The sequence below is a fragment of the Leucoraja erinacea genome, chromosome 16 (genome assembly GCF_028641065.1).
Source record: "Leucoraja erinacea ecotype New England chromosome 16, Leri_hhj_1, whole genome shotgun sequence".
NCBI lineage: Eukaryota > Metazoa > Chordata > Chondrichthyes > Rajiformes > Rajidae > Leucoraja > Leucoraja erinaceus.
The window spans coordinates 29413620-29439411 of NC_073392.1; the positions used below are offsets into that span (position 1 = coordinate 29413620).

General features: G+C 40.8%; 2 protein-coding genes across 5 annotated transcripts in view; one reads left to right on the top strand and one right to left on the bottom strand.

The window, feature by feature from the left end:
- The first annotated feature begins 66 nt into the window (after positions 1-66).
- Positions 67-4160, top strand: LOC129704929 (FANCD2 opposite strand protein-like). 2 transcript variants are annotated; one of them, XM_055648333.1, is made up of 2 exons: positions 67-439; positions 2473-4159. In XM_055648333.1, exons 1-2 carry the CDS (start codon positions 105-107, stop codon positions 3029-3031), a joined length of 894 nt encoding a protein of 297 aa, XP_055504308.1. In that variant the 5' UTR covers positions 67-104; the 3' UTR covers positions 3032-4159. The 2 variants fall into 2 exon arrangements, with proteins under 2 accessions (XP_055504308.1, XP_055504309.1); XM_055648334.1 differs by lacking the exon at positions 67-439 and adding an exon at positions 473-510 and having other exon boundaries at positions 2473-4160.
- Positions 4161-4396: 236 nt separating this feature from the next.
- fancd2 (FA complementation group D2) overlaps positions 4397-25792 on the bottom strand; it is an 88842-nt gene continuing 67446 nt past the window's right edge. For 2 of the 3 annotated variants that reach the window (XM_055648024.1, XM_055648026.1), the window contains 12 exons: positions 25113-25240; positions 24183-24282; positions 22434-22556; positions 21216-21309; positions 19480-19551; positions 16693-16731; positions 14862-14936; positions 13212-13286; positions 12092-12238; positions 9823-9906; positions 8227-8310; positions 4397-6740 (listed from right to left, as the gene is read on the bottom strand). In XM_055648024.1, the coding sequence (XP_055503999.1) occupies positions 8227-8310; positions 9823-9906; positions 12092-12238; positions 13212-13286; positions 14862-14936; positions 16693-16731; positions 19480-19551; positions 21216-21309; positions 22434-22556; positions 24183-24282; positions 25113-25240 (1021 nt within the window). In that variant the 3' untranslated portion in view covers positions 4397-6740. The other variant, XM_055648025.1, reaches the window with a different exon arrangement.

Consider the following 25792-nt stretch of genomic DNA (forward strand, 5'->3'; position numbering starts at 1 on the left):
AATGTAAACTGTATTCAGAATATAAAAATATGTATACCAAACAGAAAACAGAAAATACTCGTATTACGTTATCAGTGTCTAAAGGGTGTAGGCGTCATACTAGAATGGCTGCATATTTCTTCGGAAAGGCGCTCCCACGGGGGGCTGTTACATTCACCAAAGATCCTATAGCGGATATAGGATCTTTGACATTCACTACAGAAGTTACTGGGTTAAAAAAAAGGGGCGGGCGCCATAACTGGTTTGGTTTCAGTTCATTCATAAACAAAGCTGTAGTAACGCAGCCTCATTCCGATTGGTTACACTCTCCAGCAACCATTAGATGTTGGAACGTTGAAGTATTAACGTTCGGGAACGTGCTATGTCCGTCCATTGCGACGTCATTATCAATGTATCGAATTGTTACAACATATCAAAAACTGCTACACTTATATTTCAGGTAGCTAAGCAACACAATATATTTATATTAGGACGCATCTCAACGGAGGAATTAGAGAGGTCTCAAAAATAGTTCGTATTTAGTCTTATTTCCCATCGTACCGATTATTTTATGTGACGGGCGAGTATATTAATTTAAATTTGTTATTTTAGGTAATGACAAGAAAACTGGTCACACAGAATAGTGCTCTGATCTAAAAATCATCAACCTGAATTATTGGCTCCTGTTTCTTTATCTCCACAGACGCTGGCTGACTTGATGAATACTCTGGTATTTTCATGTTCACTGGCTCTAGGAGTGAATTTAAGCCATTTGGTCCATCAAGTCTACTCTGCCATTCGATTATGGCTGATCTACCTTGTCCTCTAAAACCCCATTCACCTGCCATCACCCCTGACATCCAAGCTACCCAAGCAGAATATGAGGTGCCAAGCGCAGGCAGGTGGGACTAGTGTAGATGGGACATGTTGGTTGTTGTGGGCAAGTTGGGCCGAAGAGCCTGTTTCTACGCTGTGTAACTCTGAGACACACTAGTCCCACCTGCTCATGCTTGGCCTATAACCATCTAAACCTTGGCCAAACTCATCTATGCCAAACATGAGTTTGTTCGGTCCCATTTTATCATATATGGCCCATATCCCTCTTTCCTATTTTTAGACTGTACTTTAGAGATACAGTGCAGAAACAGGCCCTTCGGCCACCGGGTTCATGCTGTCCATCGATCACCCGTACACTCCAATTCTGTTATCCAAGTTTTTAATCCACTCCCTACACACTTGGGGTACCAATTTAGAGAGGCCAATCACCCTACTCTGACTGATGGTTAGAAGCTCTCAGTGGTGGTATTGTCTTTGCACCTTCTCCATAGTCTATTTTTTATCACCACCCTGGAAGTAAAAAAGTTACCCCTTCGGTTCCTATTAAATGTTGTCCCTCTCACTTTAAACCTATGTTCACTGCGTCTTGATTCCCCTACATTTGGGTAGGAGACTCTGTGAATTCAACCTATTTATTCCTCATAATTTTGTACACCTCTTTAAGTTCAGCCCTCAGCCTCCGGCACTCCTAGCAATAATGTTCCAGCCTACCCGACCGCTCCCTAAAGCTCAGGCTCCTGAGTCCTGGCAACATCAGATTCTCATTGTCAGTGTAAGTACAGAGACAACGAAATGCATTTAGATCTCCCCGGTAAGCGACATAGCAAACGATTTGGAATGATGGGGTTTTCTACGCTGTTGAAGAGTGACAGCCGCCGGAAAGGATTTCCTCGACCTGGTCGGAGAGACATGTAGCGCCTCCCGGATGGTAGGAGGGTAAACAGTCCATGGTTGGGGTGAGAGCAGTCCTTGGCGATGCTGAGCGCCCTCCGCAGACAGCGCTCATAAAGTGGATGGTAAGGACAGGGAATGATGATTTTCTAAATTAACAGGATTTTGGTCAGGCCGCATTTGGAGTATTGTGTGCAGTTCTGGTCACCCCATTACGGTAAGGAGTTGGGGGCTTTGGAGAGGGTGCAGAAGAGATTTACCAGAATGCTGCCTGGATTAGAATATATTAGTTATAAGAAAAAGTTGGATTGTTTTTCCTAGAGTGGCAGAAGCTGGGGGCAGACCTGATAGAGGTACTACATATAAAATTATGAGAGGCGTGGATAGGGTAGACGGTCAGAACCCTTATCCACAGGGTGGAGATGCCCAATATATGGGGGCATAGCTTTCAGGTGAGAGGGGCAGTTTAAAGATGCGTGGAGACCATTCCCTCCACAGATATTGCCTGAACCGTTAAGTTCCTCCCACACTTAGTGTTTTAGAATTCTATTCTCCCACAAATTCCTTTCTCCCAATTTATTTTCCACAGGTTCCTCCAGTACTTTGTTTTATTATGTTATGCGACTGATGTTCTATTGAGCTGAATGGGCATTTATAATTTTTTTTAGTGTAGAATTCATATCAAATAAAAAAGAGTTTTAGTGCAACTTTTCTTTTCAAATTGTTAAACAGAGTTGATGACTGACCATTGTCTCCCTCTTTAAGATCCAGTTCTCATTTGAAGATGACTACTTATCAGCTGTGGGATCTATGGTCTCCCTTTGATGAAAGTTTCAAGTTGGTCGGATACAGTGCGCCTGCTCCTGGGAAACTGGATGGAGCAGAAGCGATTCAGGTGGCCTCGCCATCAGACCAGGAGGTGGCCCTCTACCTGCAAGACAACGTCATAACCAATGATTGGAACCTCTTGGGCCTTCTCGCGGATGCGGGAAACATCAGTCCTGATATGCTGTGTTACTCTTGTGAAAACGAGCAGAACACCACCACGGTCGTGTATAAACCCGAACCCGTCAAACTCAGCTCCGTGGATTCGGTGTTTGGATCACCCATCACCACCGGTGCACCAAAACTGGCGCGGGGCTTCCAAACTTCTGAAGGATCAGCCTTCACTGAGATCGCCAATGTTGGTTCCCAAACACCCACTGTAACCACACAATATAAAATTAATGTAATTGTGATGATTTACAGGCAATTCCTAAGGGTTGTCACCTTGATTTATACAGCCTATCAGAAGTGCTTTTACATCTTACAGCATCCAATTTAAGGCTGGCTTCCCGAGCGTATATTAAGTTTAACAGCACAATTGTTTTAAATTTCCAAAGTTTCTCACTTCTGATCCCATCAGTTAGAGAAGAGAACACACTGGCGTTTCACCACAGCTGTATCTTTCCTTATAGGTATGAGTTCATGTGACATAATCTTTCTGACAATAGGGTCTCCACACTAAAGACCTGCAGTGGGCAGGCATGGTTTGATACGTTCACTATTATTGCTGTTTTTGTTCAGGGAAAAACTTGGTTGCGGTGATCATACAAAAAATAAAGATTCTTGGCCTAAAACAAGCTCACATGTTTTTTCTAGTCCCATCTTTGCACAAGACAAACCCGACTGGCATAAAATTCAATTAATTATGATGTAATAAAAATTAAGTTTAAGAGGCAATATTTTCAGAATAGTAAAAATAAAACAATTTTTTGTTACTTAAGCTTCTGGCCATTTTTGGATTGTAAAATATTATTTCATGATACTGAGGTTCATCCACAGCTGAAAGGAAAGCATTAACTTTCTGTTTCCGTCACATTGTCTTTCTCCACTGTGCAGTCACCGGGTTTGAAAGGGGTGTCATGCAATGAGAAGATGCTGCATTATGCTTTTCAACTATTCAAAGCCTGCCTTCTACACCGAAAGAAAGAAACTGTAAATTGGAATTTCATGTTCTTTCCCCTTCACAGTTCACAATGCAACAAAGTCCAAAGGGCAGTGCACCGACAGAGTAGCTTTGATAATAGAGACAGTGAGACTACAGATGCTGGAAACTTGAGCTAAAAAAAACAAAAAAACCCGCAAACTGCTGTAGGAATTCAGTGGGCCATGCAGCATCTGTGAAGGGAAATTATCAGATGCATCACGGGTTGGGAAGATCAGTCTGGAGAAGGGTCTCAACCCAATGCATCGTCTGTAGTTTCGATGCAGATGAGTTATGGGTAAATAGAATGTGCATCCATACAGATGCCCTTATTATGGATAATACAACTTGATTTTGGAGGAATACTAAGCATTGGTCCACTCATAAGTTTAGTAGATTCCTTCACCCGTTTTGGAAGTTCTGTAATTAAGCTCCATCTTAAAGCATTCATTGCTTTATTTTTGCCTTTCAGTGAAAATGGAGAACCTAGTTTAGCTGGGTCAGTTTCAAGCCAACATCTTATAAGAGAGAAGGCACATGCAAAGGCATATCTACCTTGCAAGCCCCAGGTGATGGACAGATCAATCCCAAAAACTTCCTACACTGTATTATACAGGTTACTGCTTCCTGGTTGCAATGGTTAGCAATTAAACAAATTTAGGGGATATACTGGAGCATCTTTTCAAGCAAAAACATGTATTCCCAATTATTTTTTTAAATTACACAAGTAGGAAATTCACTAAAAGTCAAACTTTAATTTTAATTTTATACAGTGTAAAACTTGTTAACAACAGTTTACAATTATAAAGCTCATAATACCTGTAATAAACAAACTGAGTTGAGCAGCATAAAACCGATTCCAATAGTAATTCCTTATTTACATTTATTTAAATGATGAAAGAGGGCATTTCAGCAAAATTGGACAGTTATTTACTGTAGATTGGTTTATGCATGCAACCAATCATATATAGTCATAACCATCCATGAACAATCAGAACCAGTCCCAAGATCAACCTTCTGTTCATGTGAAGCAAAGCTCCAATATATTTCAACTGAATCCATTATTTAACGAAAAAATATTGCCTTCTAAGTATCGCTCTTGTAATATGACAGTCTACCTGATATAATATCTGATTGCCAATTAAATAAATGTTGTAATGTTAACCCTAAACACAAATTAATCACCGTGCCGGATACTAGAATGGCATAATGAGCTTTCACCAAAGATTGCCATTTATAAAGCTCTTCTTTAGTCTGCTAATAAATGTAATTTCATCTTCATTCTGCAATTTTTGCTAAGACTATTGTTATGAAAATCTGAAATACTGAAATGAGATTTATTTCAATTTCAAAATGTAGCCGATACATACAGATAAGTAAAATTTGAAGGTTAAGAAACTGAAGAAATTTATGGCTGGTTCGTTTAAATGATGAGCAAAACAAAATAATGGGGTATATATTGTACTCCGTTTCTATCAAAGCCACCTGTTAAATTAAACCATTGCAACGTGGTACACCATCTATGAAAACGACAACAAAGAAACATTAATTTATGTAGTTAATAAATATCAAGTCAAGGAACAGAAACATTTCAGAAAATGTTCCGATCCAACAAACTACAAATGTTTAAAAATCCCTGGTGTCAGTTCAAAGTATTGAGCGTTTAGTCTCGAGATACAGCGCAAAAAAGGCCCTTCGGCCCACCAACTCCATGCTGACTACCCGTCCCTGCACACATGCACTATCCTACACACACTAGGGACAATTTACAATTTTTACCAAACTAATTAACCTGCAATCCTGTATGCCGTTGGATAAATACCAAGGTATGTTATTTAAGTCTCAAAGCGCCAAATAATTTTGATTATTCACAGTTCAAAACCTATAAGCAGTTGTGAATATCATACAAGTGAGCAATGTATGGCAAGACATGACCTGCATCTCTGCATGCCCAAAATTCTGGTTGATTATCAATTAATTCTTGAAATGCTTTAATGCATCTAAAAGAACTGGGTTCATTAAAGATGATATTTTAAACACAAAGCAATTCCAAAGATTGTATCAGATTATCCTGACCTTCCTACACACAATCCATAGCAAAAGTTGGGCAGGATACCTGCTCCTCGACAAAACTAGCAATTGATAGATGACTTTCATTGACCAGATATGTCTTTGCTTTCAATTGCCTCTTCCTTTGTGGCAATGCCTAACATTCACTTGTGTCTTGTCCACGATATCAGAGCCAAGAAACCAAAATGGAGAACAGAGGACCGCCTTCGACGATGTGCCACGGGGCATTGCATAGGCTCTCTGTTCCCTATCACAACATATCTGAATTTCAATTTAAATTCAAATTTCAATCATGAAATTGAGAGTTCAAATACCAATCATCGTGGTACATTTAATAAGAACAAGGATATGGAATATCAATGGACTGCGATGAATAATCAACAACATTAAAAGAAGAGGCTGAAGATAAATGTATATTTATATAAAATGAACAGCAAGTTAAACTAAAGGTTTTGTTCTTTCACTTCCCGTTCTAAACTCAACTTGACATTCACTCCAAATGTCTGTCCCCATTATTGTTCACACCATTAGCTGATTTCTTAACTCTCACATCATTTGTGCACCAAATCCACCAGTGACTCCCAACCTACAATCCTTGTCTCCATCCAGTAGCCTCAGCAAAGATCAAGGCTTTCCAGGATGGGTCCTAAAGATCAGCTTGTCAAAACATAAGAAGGTGATGGTATTGGAATTTCTAACAAACCCCATAAACACCTCTGGACCATCGTCGGCAGCTGTGAATGCAACGCGAGGTGAACCCCAGGTAGAAATTTTACGTGTTCTTTAAAGTGCATTGATAATGCTTCATTTGTTGGTCTTCCCGCGATGTCCTGGATAAGTCATTAATGTGGCTGCTTCAGGGAACATGAAGAGTATGTAGGGTGGGACTGGACTCCAGTTGTGAGACAAACACAGTAAAATTGGTAAGATTCCTTTTCAGAAGAGCCATGGACATTCCAATTGTTTTTCTTGATCTTTATTCCCCCTCAGTAACGGCCTAGAAATGACCAGATGAATAGAATTAACATCACATTTCCATTTATGGAATTGGAATTTCCAAAGGTCTAGGTTGATGATCTGATATCAGAATGTGTTTACAAAATTCCTCATCAGGTTATTTCAACCCATCCTCCACACCATTCATAATGAAGAATGAGGAACGTGCCTGCTTCCTCACCAAAACCTTTTAAGGCGTGGAACCACTTATTCAATGAGCAGAAATGAAAATCATAGCGGCATATTGTAATTTATGACCCAGTGCCCACACTGCAGAGTATTCAAGGAAAATAAAGGGCTTTAGAGCAATCTGAAATGGATAGGAATTGAACTGCAGATGCTAATTTATACCAAAGATACACACAAAATGCTGGAGTAACTCACTGGGTCAGGCAGCATCTCTGGAGAAAATGAAGGATTCGGCTCCGACCTGAAACATCATCTATCCATTTTTCACCAGAGATGCTGACTGGCCCGCAGAGTTACTCCAGCATTTGGTGTCTATCTAAGGATATGAAAGGAACTCTATGAATGCAAAACTGTCAATTTCTATTTAAACCTAAAGTTAAAATATACGAATAAGCAGATCCAACTTTATTCTAATTGGAATCAGATCATTTATTGGGCTACGATAGCATTATCACAATTAAATTCTTATGCACAGTGGCGCAGCTGGTAGTGCCGCTGCCTCACAGCGCCAGCGACCCGGGTTTGATGCAGACCCTGGGTGCTGTCTGTGTGGAGTTTGCACGTTCTCCCTGTGGCCACGTGGGTTTCTTCTCGGTGTTTTAGTTTAGAGGTGCGCCGGTTTCCTCCCCAATCTCAAAGATGTTCCAGTTTGTAGATTAATTGACCCCCGTAAATTGCCTCTAGTGTGCAGGAAGTTGATGCAAACGTGGGATAACGTAGAACTAGTGTGATTAATGGTCAGCGTGGACTTTGGAGGCCGAAGGGTCTGTTTCCATGTTGTCTTTCCATCAATCAATCAAAAACTAAAAAGTCAGATATTCAAGAACTGTGATCTCCTGTCTCATCATAGAGAGATTGTGCATTATGGCCAATCACATCAAACATTACTCAGGAGGTACATTCATCCCAGTCTATCTTTAATTCTAATTCCCCATAGGTGCACAGATATGTGTTTTTATTAAAATCATTGTAAGTATGCCTTGAAACCCACAGAACTGAATGGTCAAGCTATGAAAGCCTAAAGAGGAATGATACACAATGATTAAACTATGCAGCATCAGTTGGAGTTAAACTCTTTATCGTATGTTGGGATGGGGCTCATCCAGATGAGAAGTCACAGATCTCAAAATCCAAAATTTTTAAGACTAACCCTCTGGCCTAAAGATTGGCCAAGGAATTACGAAACAACCAGAAGTCAGGCGAGATATAGCCTGGCTGATTGAATTAATTCTAGATAGAGCAATCAGTAAACATCTGTAATTGCTTTGTGTCTCAGCATGAATATTGTTAATAAAGACCTAGTCGGTGTCAGAGTCTTCGTCATCCCTTGTAGCTTTCCTTATTTTGGATTCACATTCATCATTCTCTTCCTCCTCTACCTCCTGCAAGAAAACAAACAAATTGTACAGCGTTCTCCTCTGCAGATAATTCACGATTCACACTTCGATCTCTAGTCTCTCCCCAGTTACTCTCTGTCCCTTAATATACTCTCTGTGTACCCCATCAGTATTACTTCCTAATGTAATCTCTTTGGATTCTCCAAAATGTTCTTTCCTTATGTCCTGACATACACTCCTGCCTCCAGGGATGTACTTGATTCCTTATGACTATCTGAACCATGCTCTTTTTTCTGACCATATGTCTCGTCATGCAGGGTTACCCATTCCTGCACCCTTGCTCTTCACTCCAGCAGGAACGTGGAGATCTTGAACTCTCCTCAACACACTTTTAAAATCCCACCACTTGCCCAATGTCCCTTTGTCTGCAAACAACCTACTCCAATCACCCGTTACTGGCTCCTGTCTATTACCACCAAAATTCAATTTGAAACTTCAACTTCTGCAACAGTTCAGTCTTTTTCCGTAACTATTTTAAAATTAATAGAACGATGGCTGTTTGCCCCAAAGTCCTTCCCCATTGACGCCACAGTCACTTGCCCTGCCATACTTCCCAAGAGTAGGTAAAGCTTTTGCCCTCTTCCTTTGAGGGTCCTCTATATTTCACCTGTGGAAACCTTCCTGAACACGTTTAACAAATTCCACCCCTTCTAAGCACTATGGCAGTCCCAGTCTGCATTTAATAAATTAAAATCCCCAACTATTGCAACACTATTACCCTTGCAGCTCTGCACAATCTTCCTGCATATTTGTTCCTTTCATTCTCATTTGTAGGGCATGTGGTACAATTCCAGCAAGGTAAGTTATTTCTTCGCTCCACCCATTAAAACTCGCTGAATGATTCCTCAGTAACTTTGTCTCGGACTATTGCTGTGATATTCTCCTTCATCAAAAATGCAGCTTCTCTTTATTTGTTTCTGTCAATTCTATCCCACAAGAATCACCTGTTTTACTTATCCATGCTCCAAGTTCATCCACCTTGCCTGTCAGGCCTCTAGCAGTGACATGAATGCGATTTAATCCAACAAATGAATGCAATTTAATACTCCTGCCTGTCTTGTCAACTGAATTTGCTGTCATTGACTTCTGTAGAAAATTCCAGTGTCTGGATCACTGCTGCTTTAGATCCCATGCATCTTCCAATCTAGATTAACCCCTTCCCTAAGACACTAACTCTCCCTTCAGCCGAGTTTCACGGTATCACCTTCCTTGAGCTTGGTTACCTTCTTGACACCTTGTTGTTGATATCTGAAGCTTCAGATTAGAATGCAACTTTCTAACCCAGGCCCAAGCATTAAAAACCTATTCCACGGATTTAAACGACCTTATTATCTTGCTTATTGTTATCCATTAAAATAAATGCAATTTTTAAATAAGCTGATAACCACATCCAAGTATTAATTGATCATCTCCTCAGCTGGTCCAATATTATGTCTTAAATAGGTACTTACTTAGTTATGGTCCCCGTCTCAATACAAACGCACTCCTAGAGCTTACCTCTTCCATATCGTCTTCAGGTAACTGTGATGCTTCATCACCTCCACTCTCCTCCTGGGATTGCTGGGTTAAAATCTCTTCTCCCTGTTCAATAAAAGGAGTCAACCCCGTGAAGACACACAGAACTGCAGATGCTGGTTTATCAAAAAAAAACATAAAATGCTGGAGGAACTCAATGGATCCAGTCTGGAAGGAATGGTTAGGCGATGTTTCGGGTCAGGACCCCTTTTCAGAATTATTGTAGCAAGGAGGAAGAAAGCTGGAAAAGAGGTGGGGATGGGGAAAAAGACCGGGCGATCGCTGAATGCTGGTGAAGGGGGATTTGTTTGGTAGATGGGTGGACAAAGGCTAGAGATGAAAATAAGACAAAAGGGTGTGAGATAAGGAGGGCAGAGAATAGTGAAATGTAAAGCCAGAGGAAAGGATATAGGTGGAATGGGACATGGGGAGAGGAATACAGAAGGTCTGTATTGTGGAAGAAATGCGTGTATACCCAGATGTGAAACAGGGAGGAGATGTGGGGGAAGGGTGGAGGGAGGAGTGATGTTATCTAAAATTGGAAAATTCAATCTTTATAACGTAGTGTTGTATACTACCTCACCAGAATATGATGTGCTGTTCCTTAGTGCACTGTGTTTTTTCGAATGAGAGGCCTTCATTTTGAAACATTGCTCAAGGCACATATTAGCAATTTCCAGAGTAGAGTGGTGAAATGCACTGCCAGGGATGGCGGAGGTGATTATCAAGGCATTTAAGAGGTTTTCAGATTCAGATTCACATTTATTGTTGCATGCACCAATTAAGGTACAGTGATATTTGAGTTACCATGCTGCCATACAACTAAAAGAACACAACACAATGAAAAAGAACGATAGAACTTTACATAAACATCCACCACAGTGATGGAAGGCAATAAAGTTCAGTCAGTCTTCCTCCTTTTTAGATCAGCACAAGGATAAACAGGGAATACAGGGATATGGATCACGTGCGGGCAGAGATTAGATTCGCTTGGCATGGTATTTGGCACAAACAGAATGGTTTCTGTGCTCCATTGTTCTGTAAAAATATTCGGCCTCTCTCAAGGGAACCCACTATATGCTCATAGCTAACTAATAAATTAATAAATAAGATTTCTCAGGATTGTCCTGCTGCATGATAAGCAACCGCACTAGGAATAATGTAGAATGCCATTTGTCCATAGAGAATATAGGAGGCACAGGACAGTTTTCAGTCAAAGTTTGACAAAACTAGACATCTGGGTTGGGAGAGTAACATCAGAACAAGGTCCACCACGGTAGTCATTGTCAGACCAATACTTGGGTATCTTTGAAGTGTCCTCATTCAAACTGAGAAACAGATGGCATTAAGGGGTGATCTTATAGAGGTGTATAAAATCATGAGAGGAAATAGATCGGGTTGACGCACAGAATCTCTTGCCCAGAGTAGGGGAATTGAGAACCAGAGGACATGGGTTTAAGGTGAAGGGGAAAAGGTTTAATACGAATCGGAGGGGGTAACTATTTCGCGATTTTGAATCTCATCAGCACCAAAACGTGGCGACACGTGCACTGACTAGGCAAAGTCAGCTATATGATTTTACCGGGTTTGTATGCAAAACATAGCATTTCATTGTACCCAGGTTCATGTGATAATCAAGTATCACTGAATCATTGATACTGTGAGATATTAGGAAATAAAATATAATTAATCATATAATCAATAATAAATAATCATATAATTAATAGGTTTAGAGGCATATGGGTCAAACGCAGTCAAGTGGGACTAGTGCAGATAGGACATGTTGGGTCGGTGTGGGCAAGTTGGGCTGAAGGGCCTGTATGACTCTACGTGGTGGGAAATAGCAAGTGTGAATCATAATCATCAGCAGCATAAGTTATTTAGAAAGAAACAGGTGGTGAAATAGATCAGGAAATGGTGATGAGTTGGATACTTTTGTGGGGTATTAACTAGATGCTGGGAATGTAAGAGATGTGAAGCAGGAAGGACCAAAAGCATTGAAATCCAGGGGAACAATGAGTTTGAAGGGATGCTCATGTGTTAATTTAGGAGGGAGGTGGGTAACATTGAAGAGAATATTTGAAGCTTCGGATCTGAAGCGGCAATTTTCTAACCTAGGGGCAAGCAAGGTCAAATGTAAGAGTGACAGAATAAACACATGACAATTTAACAGAATATACTATTTTGACAAACTTACAAATAAATCTGTTCTTTAAAAAATGTATATATTTAGATATATCTATCTAATCACCTGCAGGTCCCTGTTTTTGAGGTTTCCTAGCCAGAATGCCTCTTGGCATTTGTTGATGGTCAACATTGCTTTAACTCGATACACAAATAATTCCAACAGCTTCTTCAACAGTGGGACATGATTGGTCAGATTAGTATCCTGGTTGATCTACAAATTAACCATAGGGGAGAGAAAGGCAATTTTAAATTACAACAAAATTCGTGCTCTGCAGATAACAGTTATTAATTTTGGCAGCGCCAAAACGTGGCGACACTTGTGCACTGACTAGGCAAAGTCAGCTATATGATTTTACCGGGTTTGTATGCAAAACAGAGCATTTCATTGTACCCAGGTACATGTGATAATCAAGTATCACTGAATCATTGATACTGTGAGATATTAGGAAATAAAATATAATTAATCATATAATCAATAATAAATAATCATATAATTATTATAATTATATATGGGCTTTAAGAATGGCAAGGACATTGTGGGCTGTAAAATTCTGTGACTCTAGAACTAAAAAACGCAAAATGCATTATGATTTTGTCTTCATTGACATTTTGTGAAATCGGTTCACAACGTACAAGATATGGATACTGATACATTTCCCCACATGTTCCTCATTCATGTCACTTAAATGATCTTTAGGGATCTTCGTGTATTAGTTTAGTATAGAGATACAGTGTGGAAACAGGCCCTTCAGCCCACCGGGTCGAACAATGACAAACCCTACACTAGCAATATCCCACACACCAGGGACAATTTACAATTTTTACTGAAGCCAATGAACTTACAAACCTGTGTGTCTTTCAACTGTGGAAGGAGACTGGAGCACCCGGAGAAAACCCACGCGGTAACAGGGAGAACGTACAAATTCTGTACAGACAGCACCCAGTCAGGATTGAAACCGGGTCTCTGACGCTGTAAGGCAGCAGCTCTACAGCTGTGTCACCCGAATTACTTACTGTAAATGCCTATTGTAATTAAATTGATTAAACCAATACAAAGTTGCCTAAAATTAGCAGCAGAGTTTGCGTCTCAATCTAGTTTCTCTTGCAATAAATTTGAACATATATCAAGAAAGCTGGCTGATACCAATTACTTGCAACTTGAACACCTTATATAATAGTGATACCTTGCTGTGTCCACACATATGGTGCAACTGACGGGTGCTCAGCTGTAGAGTTTTCAGCAAACTATGAACGTCATCCTATAAGGCAAAGAAAAAAAGGACATCTCAGGGCACAGATATAAATTATAGGAGAAAATAATATATATAATTCTAAAATTGTAAAATAAAATAGCTTTGTAAAAGTGAAGTTAAAACATAATTACTGGCTCCTTCCCCCTTAACCAACTATGTGACATTTAGAAGTTTAATAGAGTTCTCCATTGATCATTATCAAATGTTCTCGAGTAACTCAATGAGCAGGGATATCATAATTTCAGTGAGGCACCTGTGCTTCATAACTTTGATTGACCTTGACAAAAGAGGTCTGAAAGAAACATGCGCAATGATTCAGTGCAGGCACTATAGGCAGGCCGTGATCTTAAGCAGGAAACCATTGAATGGTATCACCAGAGGTTCAGTAGAAAATTGCTTGCCTGCCACCTGCCTGAAGAAATAGCAGAGGGAAATGAATATTGTAAAACATAATTGAGAAAGATTCGACTGTGCCTTGCATTTCTCCAGTCCATTTTAAAGACCTGTAGACTATTATCAAAATAAACATATGAAATCCCTTTCCCTGGAATGATCTTCAGTATTTTGCAAACTTTGTATGTTTAAATGAACTGCCACACCAGAATGCCACTCAATCTGAACAGATAATTGTGGCTGGAAGTGTGTACAGTTGAGCGGCATCTGTACTGCTGAAGACGCTAACTGCAGGAGATACTATTTCAAGACCTGATCATCCCTCTCGACTGGGACTATTTCAAAGAGAAATTAGGAGCACTATCCCTCAAGTACCTTGGGCAATACTGATCACTTAATCATGGTGCTGGTTGTGAGACCTAGCCTTGAACAACCGTGTGCTTTAGACTGTAGAGATACAGCGTGAAAGCAAGCCCTTCGGCCCACTATGTCTGGGCTGACCAACAATCACACCGTACACCAGCACTAACCTACATACTAGGGACAATTTACGTCAATTAGCCTACAAACCTGTACGTCTTTGAGGTGTGGGAAGAAACCGAAACATGCAGAGTAAACTGACGTGGTCACAGCGAGAACATACAAACTCCGTAAAGACAGCACCCGTAGTCGGGATCAAACCTGGGTCTCTAGCGCTGTGAGGCTTGCTATACAGGACTTAGATAGTTATACAGCACTTTGGGAAAGAAATTGCGCAAACGTAGGTCTTTCCCCCGGTTCATTTGACTATTAATTCACCACTTGCAGATTTTCACCAATTATCATTTCTTACTTCAAAGTTGCAGCGCGGAAACAGGATCTTTGGCCCACCAAGTCTGCACTGACCAGAGATCCCTGCACACTAGCACTATCCTCCACCCGAAGGACAATTCACAATTATTTTTATACCAAAGCCAAATTAGCCTACAAACCTGTAGCCGCAGGGGTGTGGGAGGAAAACAGCACGCGGGGAACAGCCACGCAGGTCACAGGGAGACTCATGTTATTATTATTCTATTCATAATCTTTCCAGGCTCTTCATATCAATCTCATAAATATCAGCTTTCATTTACAATATCTGTGCCACTTGATGAAATTAGTTTTGTTTGCCATTACTACAACGTTGTATTCATTGTGGGAAATTCATACCCGGTGCTTCTTGAAGCTGTAGTCAAGGAGTGGCATGCCTTGCTTCAGAAAAGATTCAATGAAAAGGCGTCCATGCTGCATCACAAAATATAAAAAATAGAAAACTGCATCAATTCCATCAAAGAAATTGATTCCATCAAAACTATACAGTTTATGCAGTCAAATCATTTATTTTTATTTTGTCTGAGGTACCCTGATTAAAGTGTATTTCAATATGATACGCTATAAATGTTGGTTTAAGTCTCTCTACAATGTCTGAGGCTTTATAAGGCGTTGGTCAGACCGCATTTGGAGTATTGTGAGCAGTTTCGGGCCCCATATCTGAGGACGGGTGTGCTGACGTTGGATAGGGTCCAGAGGAAGTTCAGAAATAGGCTCTTTAGCTCGCCACATCCATGCTGAACGTGTTGTGCTAATCCCATTTACCCACATTAGATGCATATCCTCTTTTATCTTGCCTATTAAAGAGCCTGTCTAGATGTCTTTAGTAGTAATTGTGTAGGATCTCACACCTCCATTAACAGCACATTCCAGATATCAACCATTCTCGGTGTGAAAATAAAATTTCCCCTATAATTCCTTTAAAACTGCTTCCCCTCACTTTAAACTTAAGCTCTCTTGTTTTGATATGACTGCCATGGAAACATGACACTGACAATCTACCCTATGATTTAGATTGAGACTCCTGAACACTACAAAAGGTGCAAGGTCTAATTTAACGTGACTGAGCTTGAAGGGTAAATTAAAGACTTTAGGATTGTTCTAGAAGGACAGGATTAGATGGGAGGGGGGGGGGGGGGGGGGGGGGGGGGGGGGGGGGGGGGGGGGGGGAGAGAAGAAGAAAGGGCTTTACGATGTAAGCCCAAGCTGAGATGCATCTTGCAAAGTAACTGTTGGTTGAAAATGGAAAAACCGCATCATTAAGGGAAGAGAAAAAAGGAAAAAAAAATCCAGATAGTATTGGCTAATCCTACTGCCTTCTATTAAGTAAAACAAAATTGCCAAGCTCTTTTCTCATACCACATTCAAAAGCCTACCTGACATTACTGTAAAGTTCAGAAACAGGTTGTCTCAGAATTTTCAGCAGAACACTGTCAGTAGTCCATGGTGGTGATGGAGAGAGGGTGGAATTGATGGGAATGTTGGAAGAATAAAATGGAATTAGTGCTGGGTCATTGTATGAATTGGCCTTGATGGTGTCAATGGTTTCCATTCTGCAAGGACAACCCTAATCCTACCTCACCAAAAAAACACCAGAGATCACCTCATGCACTTCCATTGACTTTTTTCTTTCTAATTGGGTTTTGCAATAATGTTTTATTTATCTTTTCCTAACATGCATGTAACTTTTTGTGTTTATGTGTCTGTGATATTGCTGCAAGAGTTTCATTGTACCTCACTGTACTGTGCATATGACAATAAACTTGACTCGATTATATGACTCTTTGTCGATAGCTTGTGAAAAATAGTTTATGTTGTTTGCCCACTTCAAAAAATCACATGCAACAAAATAATGTACTACATGATGCATTTTGTGATATTTCAATGTTGCAATAAGACAAAAAGGTCCGGCTCTTCCTTCTCCCTCCTTCCCCTCCCTCTTTCCAGTTCTCCCTCAAGTCCTACTGTCTCTGCCTACTTCCTTTCTTTTTCCCGCCCCCCCCACCCCCCTCCGACATCAGTCTTAAGAAGGGTCTCGACCCGAACCGTAGCCAATTCCTTCTCTCCATAGATACTGCCTCACCCGCTGAGTTTCTCCAGCATTTTTTGTCTACCTTTGATTTTTCCAGCATCTGCAGTTCTTTCTGAAACAAAACTTAATGTTGATTACCTTAAGGCAAACACCCAGGACTGGCCTGCTGTCGAACACCTGTGAGATTAAAATTAGTAAATGAATATACAAATAGATTTACTCAAACCATGACCAATGCAAACAGATACAAATGAGGGTTTACAGTAAGGAGCTACACGAACAATAACAGTTAAGCAAACCATTGAAGAATTAGCACATATTAAATGCTTTCAGTGCTTGGAACAAGGACCCATCATTTATTTATTTGCCTCTGCACTTCACAATTTGAGATTTGTAATAGAAAAAAAATCACATGTGGTTAGAATGCACATTGTCAGATTTTATTAAAGGCCATTTTTATACATTTTGGTTTCACCATGTAGTAATTGTAGCTGTGTTTATACAGTCCCCCCATTTCAGGGCACCATAATATTTGGGACACATGGCTTCACAGGTGTTTGTAATTGCTCAGGTGTGTTTAAAGGCCTCCTTAATGCAGGTGTAAGAGCTCTCAGCACCTAATCTTTCCTCCCGTCTTTCCATCACCTTTGGAAACTTTTATTGCTGTTTATCAACATGAGGACCAAAGTTGTGCCAATGAAAGTCAAAGAAACCATTATGAGACTGCGAAACAATAAAACTGTTAGAGACATCAGCCAAACCTGAGGCTTACCAAAATCAACTGTTTGGAACATCATCAAGAGGAAAGAGAGCACTGGTGAGCTTACTAATCGCAATGGGACCGGCAGGCCAAGGAAGACCTCCACAGCTGATGACAAAAGAATTCTCTCTGTAATAAAGAGAAATCCCCAAACACCTGTCCGACACATCAGAAACACTGTTCAGGATTGGATTTGACAATAGCCACTGTCTGCAGAAGACTTTGTGAACAGAAATACAGAGGCTACACTGTAAGGTACAAACCACTGGTTAGCTGCAAAAATAGGATGGCCAGGTTACAGTTTGCCAAGAGGTACTTAAAAGAGCAACCACAGTTCTGGAAAAAGGTCTTGTGGACAAATGAGATGAAGATTAACTTATATCAGAGTGATGGCAAGAGAAAAGTATGGAGGAGAGAAGGAACTGCCCAAGATCCAAAGCATACCACCTCATCTGTGAAACAGTGGTGGGGGTGTTATGGCCTGAGCATGTATGGCTGCTGAAGGTATTGGCTCACTTATCTTCTTTGATGATACAACTGCTGATAGTGGTAGCATAATGGATTCTGAAATGTATAGACACATCCTATCTGCTCAAGTTCAAACAAATGCCTCAAAACTCATTGTCCGGCGGTTCATGCTACAGCAAGATAATGATCCCAAACATATTGCTAAAGCACCAAAGGAGTTTTTCAAAGCTAAAAAATTGTAAATTCTTGAGTGGCCGTCAATCACCCGATCTGAACCCAATTGAGCATGACTTTTATATGCTGAATAGGAAACTGAAGGGGATGAAGGGGACTAGCCCCCAAAACAAGCACAAGCTAAAGATGGCTGCAATATAGGCCTGGCAGAGCATCACCAGAGAAGACACCCAGCAACTGGTGATGTCCATGAATCACAGACTTCAAGCAGTCGATGCATGCAAAGGATATGCAACAAAATACTAAACATGACTACTTTCATTTACATGAAATCGCTGTGTCCCAAACCTTATGGTGCCCTGAAATAGGGAGACTATGTATAAACACTGCTGTAATTTCTACATGGCGAAACCAAAATGTATAAAAATGGCCTTTATTAAAATCTGATAATGTGCATTTTAACCACATGTGATCTTTTATTTTACAAATCTCAAATTGGGGAATACAGAGGCAAATAAATAAGTGATGGGTCTTTGCCCCAAACATTATGGAGGGCACTGTAATTCTCCACTCCCTAAGGATCTTTGCTTCACTTGGTCACACGGGAAACTGTGTGCACGGGAAACCAGGAGGAAAAATATATCCCAAGTCTCGCTTGCATTTGACTTTGCAACCACATCACAGTCATACCTGAATGGACTCCGGAGGATCACAACTACCCGCTGTCCCAGCCAGATAATTTGTGACGTTAACTCCGCACCCAAATGCAACAGGTCATAAAGATACAGAAATCTTGTCTACAAGCAGCAGAAGTCAAGTGGAGTCACAAGTGGTCATGGATGTTGGAATCTTGATCAAAAAAAACAACCTTCTGGATGATCTCAGTGGGTCAGATAGTATTTGTGGAGGAAAAAGCACAACCAATGATTTGGTTTGAGACCCTTCCTTTGGCCCAAAATGTTCATGTCAACCACTTATTTTTAATCTGATATTGATAGAATTTTGTTAACTGCAGTGGATCATTTCCCCAGCTGCAGGTGGTGTTAGAATTCCTTTTACAGGCTCGTGAATGAGACACTAAATCAGACACGCAGAGGCCTGGACTAGTAAAGTAAATTCAAACACTACCAACAGCTGGAAAAATGATCAAATTAACCAAATGTCGTCAATCAAATAATTCTGGAATAAAAAACAATCTGTAAAAATCTGAATGAAGCTAGTATCATAAAACTAATTTAGTTTACTATTGTCCACGAGGGAAGGAAGCCTTGTTTGGTTTATATATATGACTTTTGACTAATAACTGCCCTCTGAAATAGCAAGCTACTCAGCTCTAATGGGATTCTGGGAAGTGTGACCATACCAGTGATCCTCATATCGTATTAATGAATAAAAACAAAAATTAAGGGAGAGAGGGAAGAATGCTCACGTTGAATGGTAGAACTAGCTTAGGGAACAACTTTTCCTGTCATTAGAACAGAAATAAAAATTACATAGCATTGCGAGGAAAGAAATCTATTTACCTTTACAAGATTTACCAGGATATGAAAATCTCGCACCGCTAGATTCCAACGCAGCAGCTTCTCTATCTGCACCTGAGACCAAAACAGTTAAAGTAGAAAGGGTTTAACAAGGCATAAATTGAAACAGTCACATTTGCTATTATTTTTATGCTTCACAACAGATTCACAAAGCAAATGGTTTGATAATGCCTCAAAGGTCAATGTCTAATTGGTGTTGAGCGATTCAATTCAATTTTAGAGATACAGCTTGGATACAGTCCCTTCTGCCCACCGAGTCATCGCCAACCATCGATCTTCCATGCACTAGTACTATCTACACACTAGAGACAATTTACAGTGGCCAATTAACCTACAAACCTGCACATCTTTAGATTATGGGAGGAAGCCAGAGCACCAGGAGAAAACCCATGTGGTCAATGGGAGAATGTGCAAACTCAGTAAAGACAGCACCGGTAGTCAGGATCGAACCCAGATCTCTGACGCCGCAAGGCAGCAGCTTAACCGCTGTACCGTGCCGCCCGATGACAACAGACAAAATGGTCCTAACATGCTTCTCACCCCGAGTATCAATCAAAAGCGTGGTTAGCATTCAGTGTCACACAGGGGTGGAAGATTGCAACCTTCACGTGGTCCGCCCCGTTTTAACTAATGCAAATAACTCGACGTGCACAAACAGAAGATCTAATAGAACAAGTTGTCCTACAACTTTAGGCTGTGCAAGCCACACGAAAGAAGAAGAAGTGTCACACACCATTTCTCAACTGACTGTGAATGCCCAGTCAACCTTACACATATCATGTTTCCGTTATTCATTCAAGGGGTTGGGTTCTGCAGGCTGAGACAGCATTTAATTGCTCAGTGATGGTGAAGAAGCAGTAATACATTTCCAAGTCAGCATGGTGTGAGACTTGGAGGGCAACTTCTTCATGGCAGTGTTCCCACATTTTTGCTGCCTTTGTCCTTCTAGCTGGTAGAGCTGTTGTCCATAGAGTCTTTATGAGTTGCTGCACTGCATCCTGAAGATGGTACACACTGCTGTTGCCGTGCATCGGTGGTGGTGTGAGTGAATGATTGTGGACGAGTTGCCCATCAAGTGGGCTCCTTCTTCTTCTTCTTGCGTATGGCGTGCACAGCCTAAAGTTGTAGGACAACTTGTTTCATTTGATCTTATTTGGTTGTGCACGTCAGTTTGATTGCATTGGTCGAAACAGGGCGGACCACGTGAAAGTTGCAATCTCCCACCCCAACAAGTGGGCTGATACAACCTTTATGGTGTTGAGTTCCTTGAGTGTTGTTGAAGCCACACTCAGCCAGGCAAGTGAAAAATAGTCAATAACACTCCTGACTTGAGCATTGCAGGTGGTAGACAGGCATTGGGAAGAGAATTAGTCAGTGAAAGAATCCTAGCCTCTGACCTGGTCTGGTATCCACATTATTATGTGGATGTTCCAGTTCAGTTTCTTTAAAAGGCACTGCAATTGCATAGGAAGGAACTGCAGATGCTGGCTTAAATCAAAGGTAGACACAAAATTCTGGAGTAACTTAGCAGGACAGGCAACATCTCTGGAGCGAAGGGATGGGTGACGTTTTGGGTTGAGTCCCGTCTTCAGATTCAAACTGCAACTGGATGCTATTTTGTTTGAACTTAACTATTTTGCTTCCAGCGTGAGTTTTCATGAAGTGCTGCAACGGCTAAATTTAAAAAGAAAATGGCAATAATGAAAGATCTACATTACCTCAGCTGAATCGGACTGCGTGCCAGACGGAATTTCCTTTACTGATGAATCCAATTCCCTCATCATCACCCGATAGAAGACCAGAAAAGTTTGCCTGCACAAAATTCAAGCAGTTTACTTCACTGTTTATTTTCATTTAATCTGCGTGCATTTTCCTTCACATGAATAACTAAAATGGGTGAAAAATGAACAGAATCCTCTTCATGACATGCAAAAATACTAGTAATGGAATGATGACACAAGGAACTTCATGTACTGGTTAACAAAAAAAAACACAAAGTGCTGGAATAGGCAATGGGTTAGGCAATATCTCTGGAGACCATGGATAGGTTGGGACGCTTCTTCAGACTGATTGTGGTTGGTGGTAGTGTGGAGGGAGGGGAAGCTGGAAGAGAGGCTGAGGCAGGACTGATAGATAGAATCAGGGGGGTGGGGGGCTGCTTTAAAAGGCAGATGGTTGGAGAAAGGTCAGGGATGAAAGGACAAAAGGTGTCACATAAGGATAGAAGAGATGTGAACTGTGAAGGAATACAGGTGGAAGGGAATAGGAGGAGGTGATTCAGGAATCTCGACAAATAGGTGAGAATCCAGGTGGGGCCCAGGGAAGAGAGGGGTTGATATGTATGCTAGTTACCTGAAATTGGAGAATTCAATGTTCATAAAGTTACGCTGTAACCTAGCCAAATTGAATATGAGGTGCTGTTCCTCTGGTTTGCATGTGTCCTCACTCTGGTGACGGAGGAGGCCCAGGACAGGAAGGTCAAATGGGTATAGGAGTTAAAATGCAAATGGGTATAGGAGTTAAAATGGTTAGCAAGCAGGAGATCTAGCAGGCCTTGGCGGACTGAGCACGTGCTCGTTAAAATGGTCGCCTGATCTACACTTGCCTTACCAACGCAAAGGAGGCCACATGGGGAAGATGCAATAGAAGAGGTTAGAGGAGGTGCATGAGGACCTTTGTCATACCCGGAAGGACTGCTGGGACAGCTTTGAGAAGATGTTGTTTTCAAAAGTTATCACTGGACCATGAATGGAAGCAAATATACTTTTTACCCTTTAACATACTTAAAAGCTTGGATTGAGTAGTCCATCATACCTTCCAGATGAGATCAGGCAAGTCAGCGCAGGCTGGGAGGCGAGGTGCAATTACAATGATAACAACAGCAAGGTGTTGAATTCTGTAATTCTAACTACAAGAAAACATAATTCTGTTCAAACCTGGTTAGTGTTGGAAAGGTCCGCGAATTGCCCTCTTTGGTTGAGTTCATTAGTTCAGGAACGCCCACACCAGCAATTTCCTCCACAGATTTCAACACGTCGTCTGTATGTTTCAAATAAATACTGCCAACACGGAAAATAAAACAAAAGTTGGCAATGTCCATTCAGTGTTCTTCTGCTTTGCTGGTTTACTGAGCATAACGACATTACTGGAGATACAGCATGGAAACAGGCCTTTCGGCCCACCGTGTCCATGCTGACCACTGATCATCCGTTCACACTAGTTCTATTGATCCCACTTTCTAACCCACTCCCGACACATTTAAGTTCTCACAAGCAGCAAAGTGGCGCAGTGGTAGAGTTGCTGTCTTACAACGCCAGACACACGGGTTCGATCGTGACTACGGGTGCTGTCTGTATGGAATTTGCACGTTCTCCCCGTGACTGCGTGTGACTTTTCTCCGATACTCCAAAGATATACTGGTTCGTAGGTTAATTGGCTTGGTAAAAATGTAAATTGTCCCTGGTGTGTGTAGAATAGTGTTAATGTGTGGAGATCACAGGTCGGTGCTTGGTGGGCCGAAGGGCCTGTTTTGCCGTGCTGTATCTCTAAACTAAACTAAGCTGCGGTTTCTTCCAACATGCCAAAGACCTACAGGCTTGTAGGTTAATTGGCTTCGGTAAGAATTGTAAATTGTCCCTAGTGTATAGGATAGTGCCAATGTACAGGGATAGTTATGCAGTGCGGATTCGGTGGGCCATAGGGTCTGTTTCCGCGCTGTATCTCTAAACTAAACTATGGTCAATTTTAGAGGCTAATTAACCTACAAACCAACATGTCTTTAGAATATGGGAGGAAACCGGAGCATCCGGAGGAAACCCACACGGAGACAGGGAGAACGTGCAAACTCCACAGAAAACACCCGAGGTCAGGATAGAACCCGGGTCTCTGTGCATCAGCTCTACCAGGTGCACCACTTCAAAAAATATATATTTTCTATATTTATTGCCAAGGTGCCACAAAGCCAATTAACCTACACACTGAGGATAATTGAACAGAAGCCAATTAACCTACAAATATGCATGTCTTTGGAATGTGAGAGGAAACCAGATTTCCTGGGAAAATCCAGTCACATGGAGAACGTACAAACGTCCTACAGACTGCACCTGTAGTCAGGTTTGAACCCGTGTCTCCGGCGCTGCAATGTAGCAACTCCACCGTTGTGCCACTGTGCTGATTTCGGAAAGCATCTGATTAACAAATGTGGGGGGTTTTTTTTTGAGAAACAAGTCTGCTAATCTTACCTGGTCTGACCTTTACGTGACTCCTGTCCCGTTTCAATGTGGTAAATTCTCAAGTGCTCTATTGGTGAGCCTAGCAAGCTGCTTAGTTGAGGGGCAAATTAAGAATGGATGAAAAATGGTCTTGTCAGTAATGCTCATCTATATCAAGGGGAATGGAATAAAAACTGTGCCACAAACTTTAACAGTTTCAATGGGGTCCCAGAAGGCTTTACATAGCTCAGATGCTGGTGTACACTAGAGGCTAATCTTCTGATGTAAAATAAGAATTCTGCTGCAGGACCAATCTGATTCTCGATAAATGCAGGAGTGGAGTGAACAATATTATGTTGCAAGCTGGTATAGACTGCATTTCATCACATTTAAACCACATTGATATAGATAGCAAACACAGACTGAGGGTCATTCTTATCCCAGACGATTAATCGGATTACTATTTGCACTTACCATAGGAGTGTGTCCAGAGCTTCGTTATACTTATTGCCCTTCTCTTTTTCTCCAGTTGGCAAAATCCATGACTGGCACAAGAAGCCCCGTGCTATCGTTGCTGTGTGGAGAACATTGAGAATAATCAGCTGCCATTAAAATTCTAATAAAATCTTTGCTATATATATATTTTGTATAAATTTCAACCACATAAAATATCTCATCTGTTGTAAATGATCAACATATTTTCATGTCTTTCCCAATATGTTTAATATATAAGGTTATATAGAAAAAAAATGAGTGTATATTTTGTTGTTGTGTTGTTGTGATTAATGTGCCTGTAAAGCTGCAGCAAGCAAGAATTTCATTGTAGGTACACAAAAATCCTGGAGAAACTCAGCGGGTGTAGCAGCATCTATGGAGCGAAGGAAATTGGCAACGTTTCGGCCAAAACCCTTCTTCAGATTTCATTGTTCCTGTCCCATATGATAATTAAATAATCTTGACTGGCAATGGATCTTTACCTCTGTCTTTCTCCACAGATGTTGCAGGGTCTGCTGTATAGTTTAAGCATCTTCTTGTATTTATTTATAGTAAACTGCCCTTCTGTGGCATGCTGCCAAAAAAATGGCCCCCATGAAGGGAATTAACTGTGCAAAAGGCACTATTATAGATGCAGACCACTTACATTGCAAAGACCACACAAACTTCACCTCATGCTGAATGAGCAAGTCAACAGAAACAGCTGTGAAGAAAATGCTCCCTTACTATAAAAAAAGTAACTTCCTTATCCGTATGGTCAAACAAATTCAAAGCATGTTGGCAACAGATCAAAGGATACTCAAGATTGGTGCATCTTCCTCCTTTATTAGCCTTCAACAATTTTGCCCTATCCCAGCCCCCAACACAAACTGTAAACTTCTCAGCAAAGATACGAGTGTCAAGACCAACCTATTTTCTCCTTGCACTGGCTGTCTGAAGATCGAGATGATATGACAATGAGCAGCTGGGTAAGAGTTACTGCAGAGGCACAGCGGGGAATAGTGTTCTGGAAATTCTGCAGATAGCGGAAAGTCTGCCTGTAGGGATGAAGATAATATTTTATAAGCCAGACAGGACTCGTTTTCACAAGCAAACTAATGAAAGTCAAATTTACTTGATTTGTCTCCTCAAAAAAACTTGAAATATTAAAACTTTATTTCCCAAGTTAGAGAACTGCTCTGGTGGCATTAAATAGAAGGGAAGAGAAATTCGGTATTCTCAAACACACATCCTTACAGCTGATGGCCAAAGTACGACAAGGGAATATCAGAGAACTTGCTGGCCAACTTGATAAACAAATGCCAATTAACAGTATTAGGACGAGAATTAATTTCCTTTTCGAAAATAAATTAACCATCAGAGTTTAAATTGTGCTCAATCAATGACACTTCCACTGATACTAGCTTTTCATTTTCACACTTTTTTGCTTTCAAGAAATTAACCCACACTCTCATATTGTCCATGTGAATTAAATGGGTTCCATACATCATCATTTAACATGAGTATCTTAATAAAATAAAGTTGTGGAATAAATAAACTTAATGGGCAATGAAGAGGAACTAGTCAACAATAAGATGAAGAATTATTTG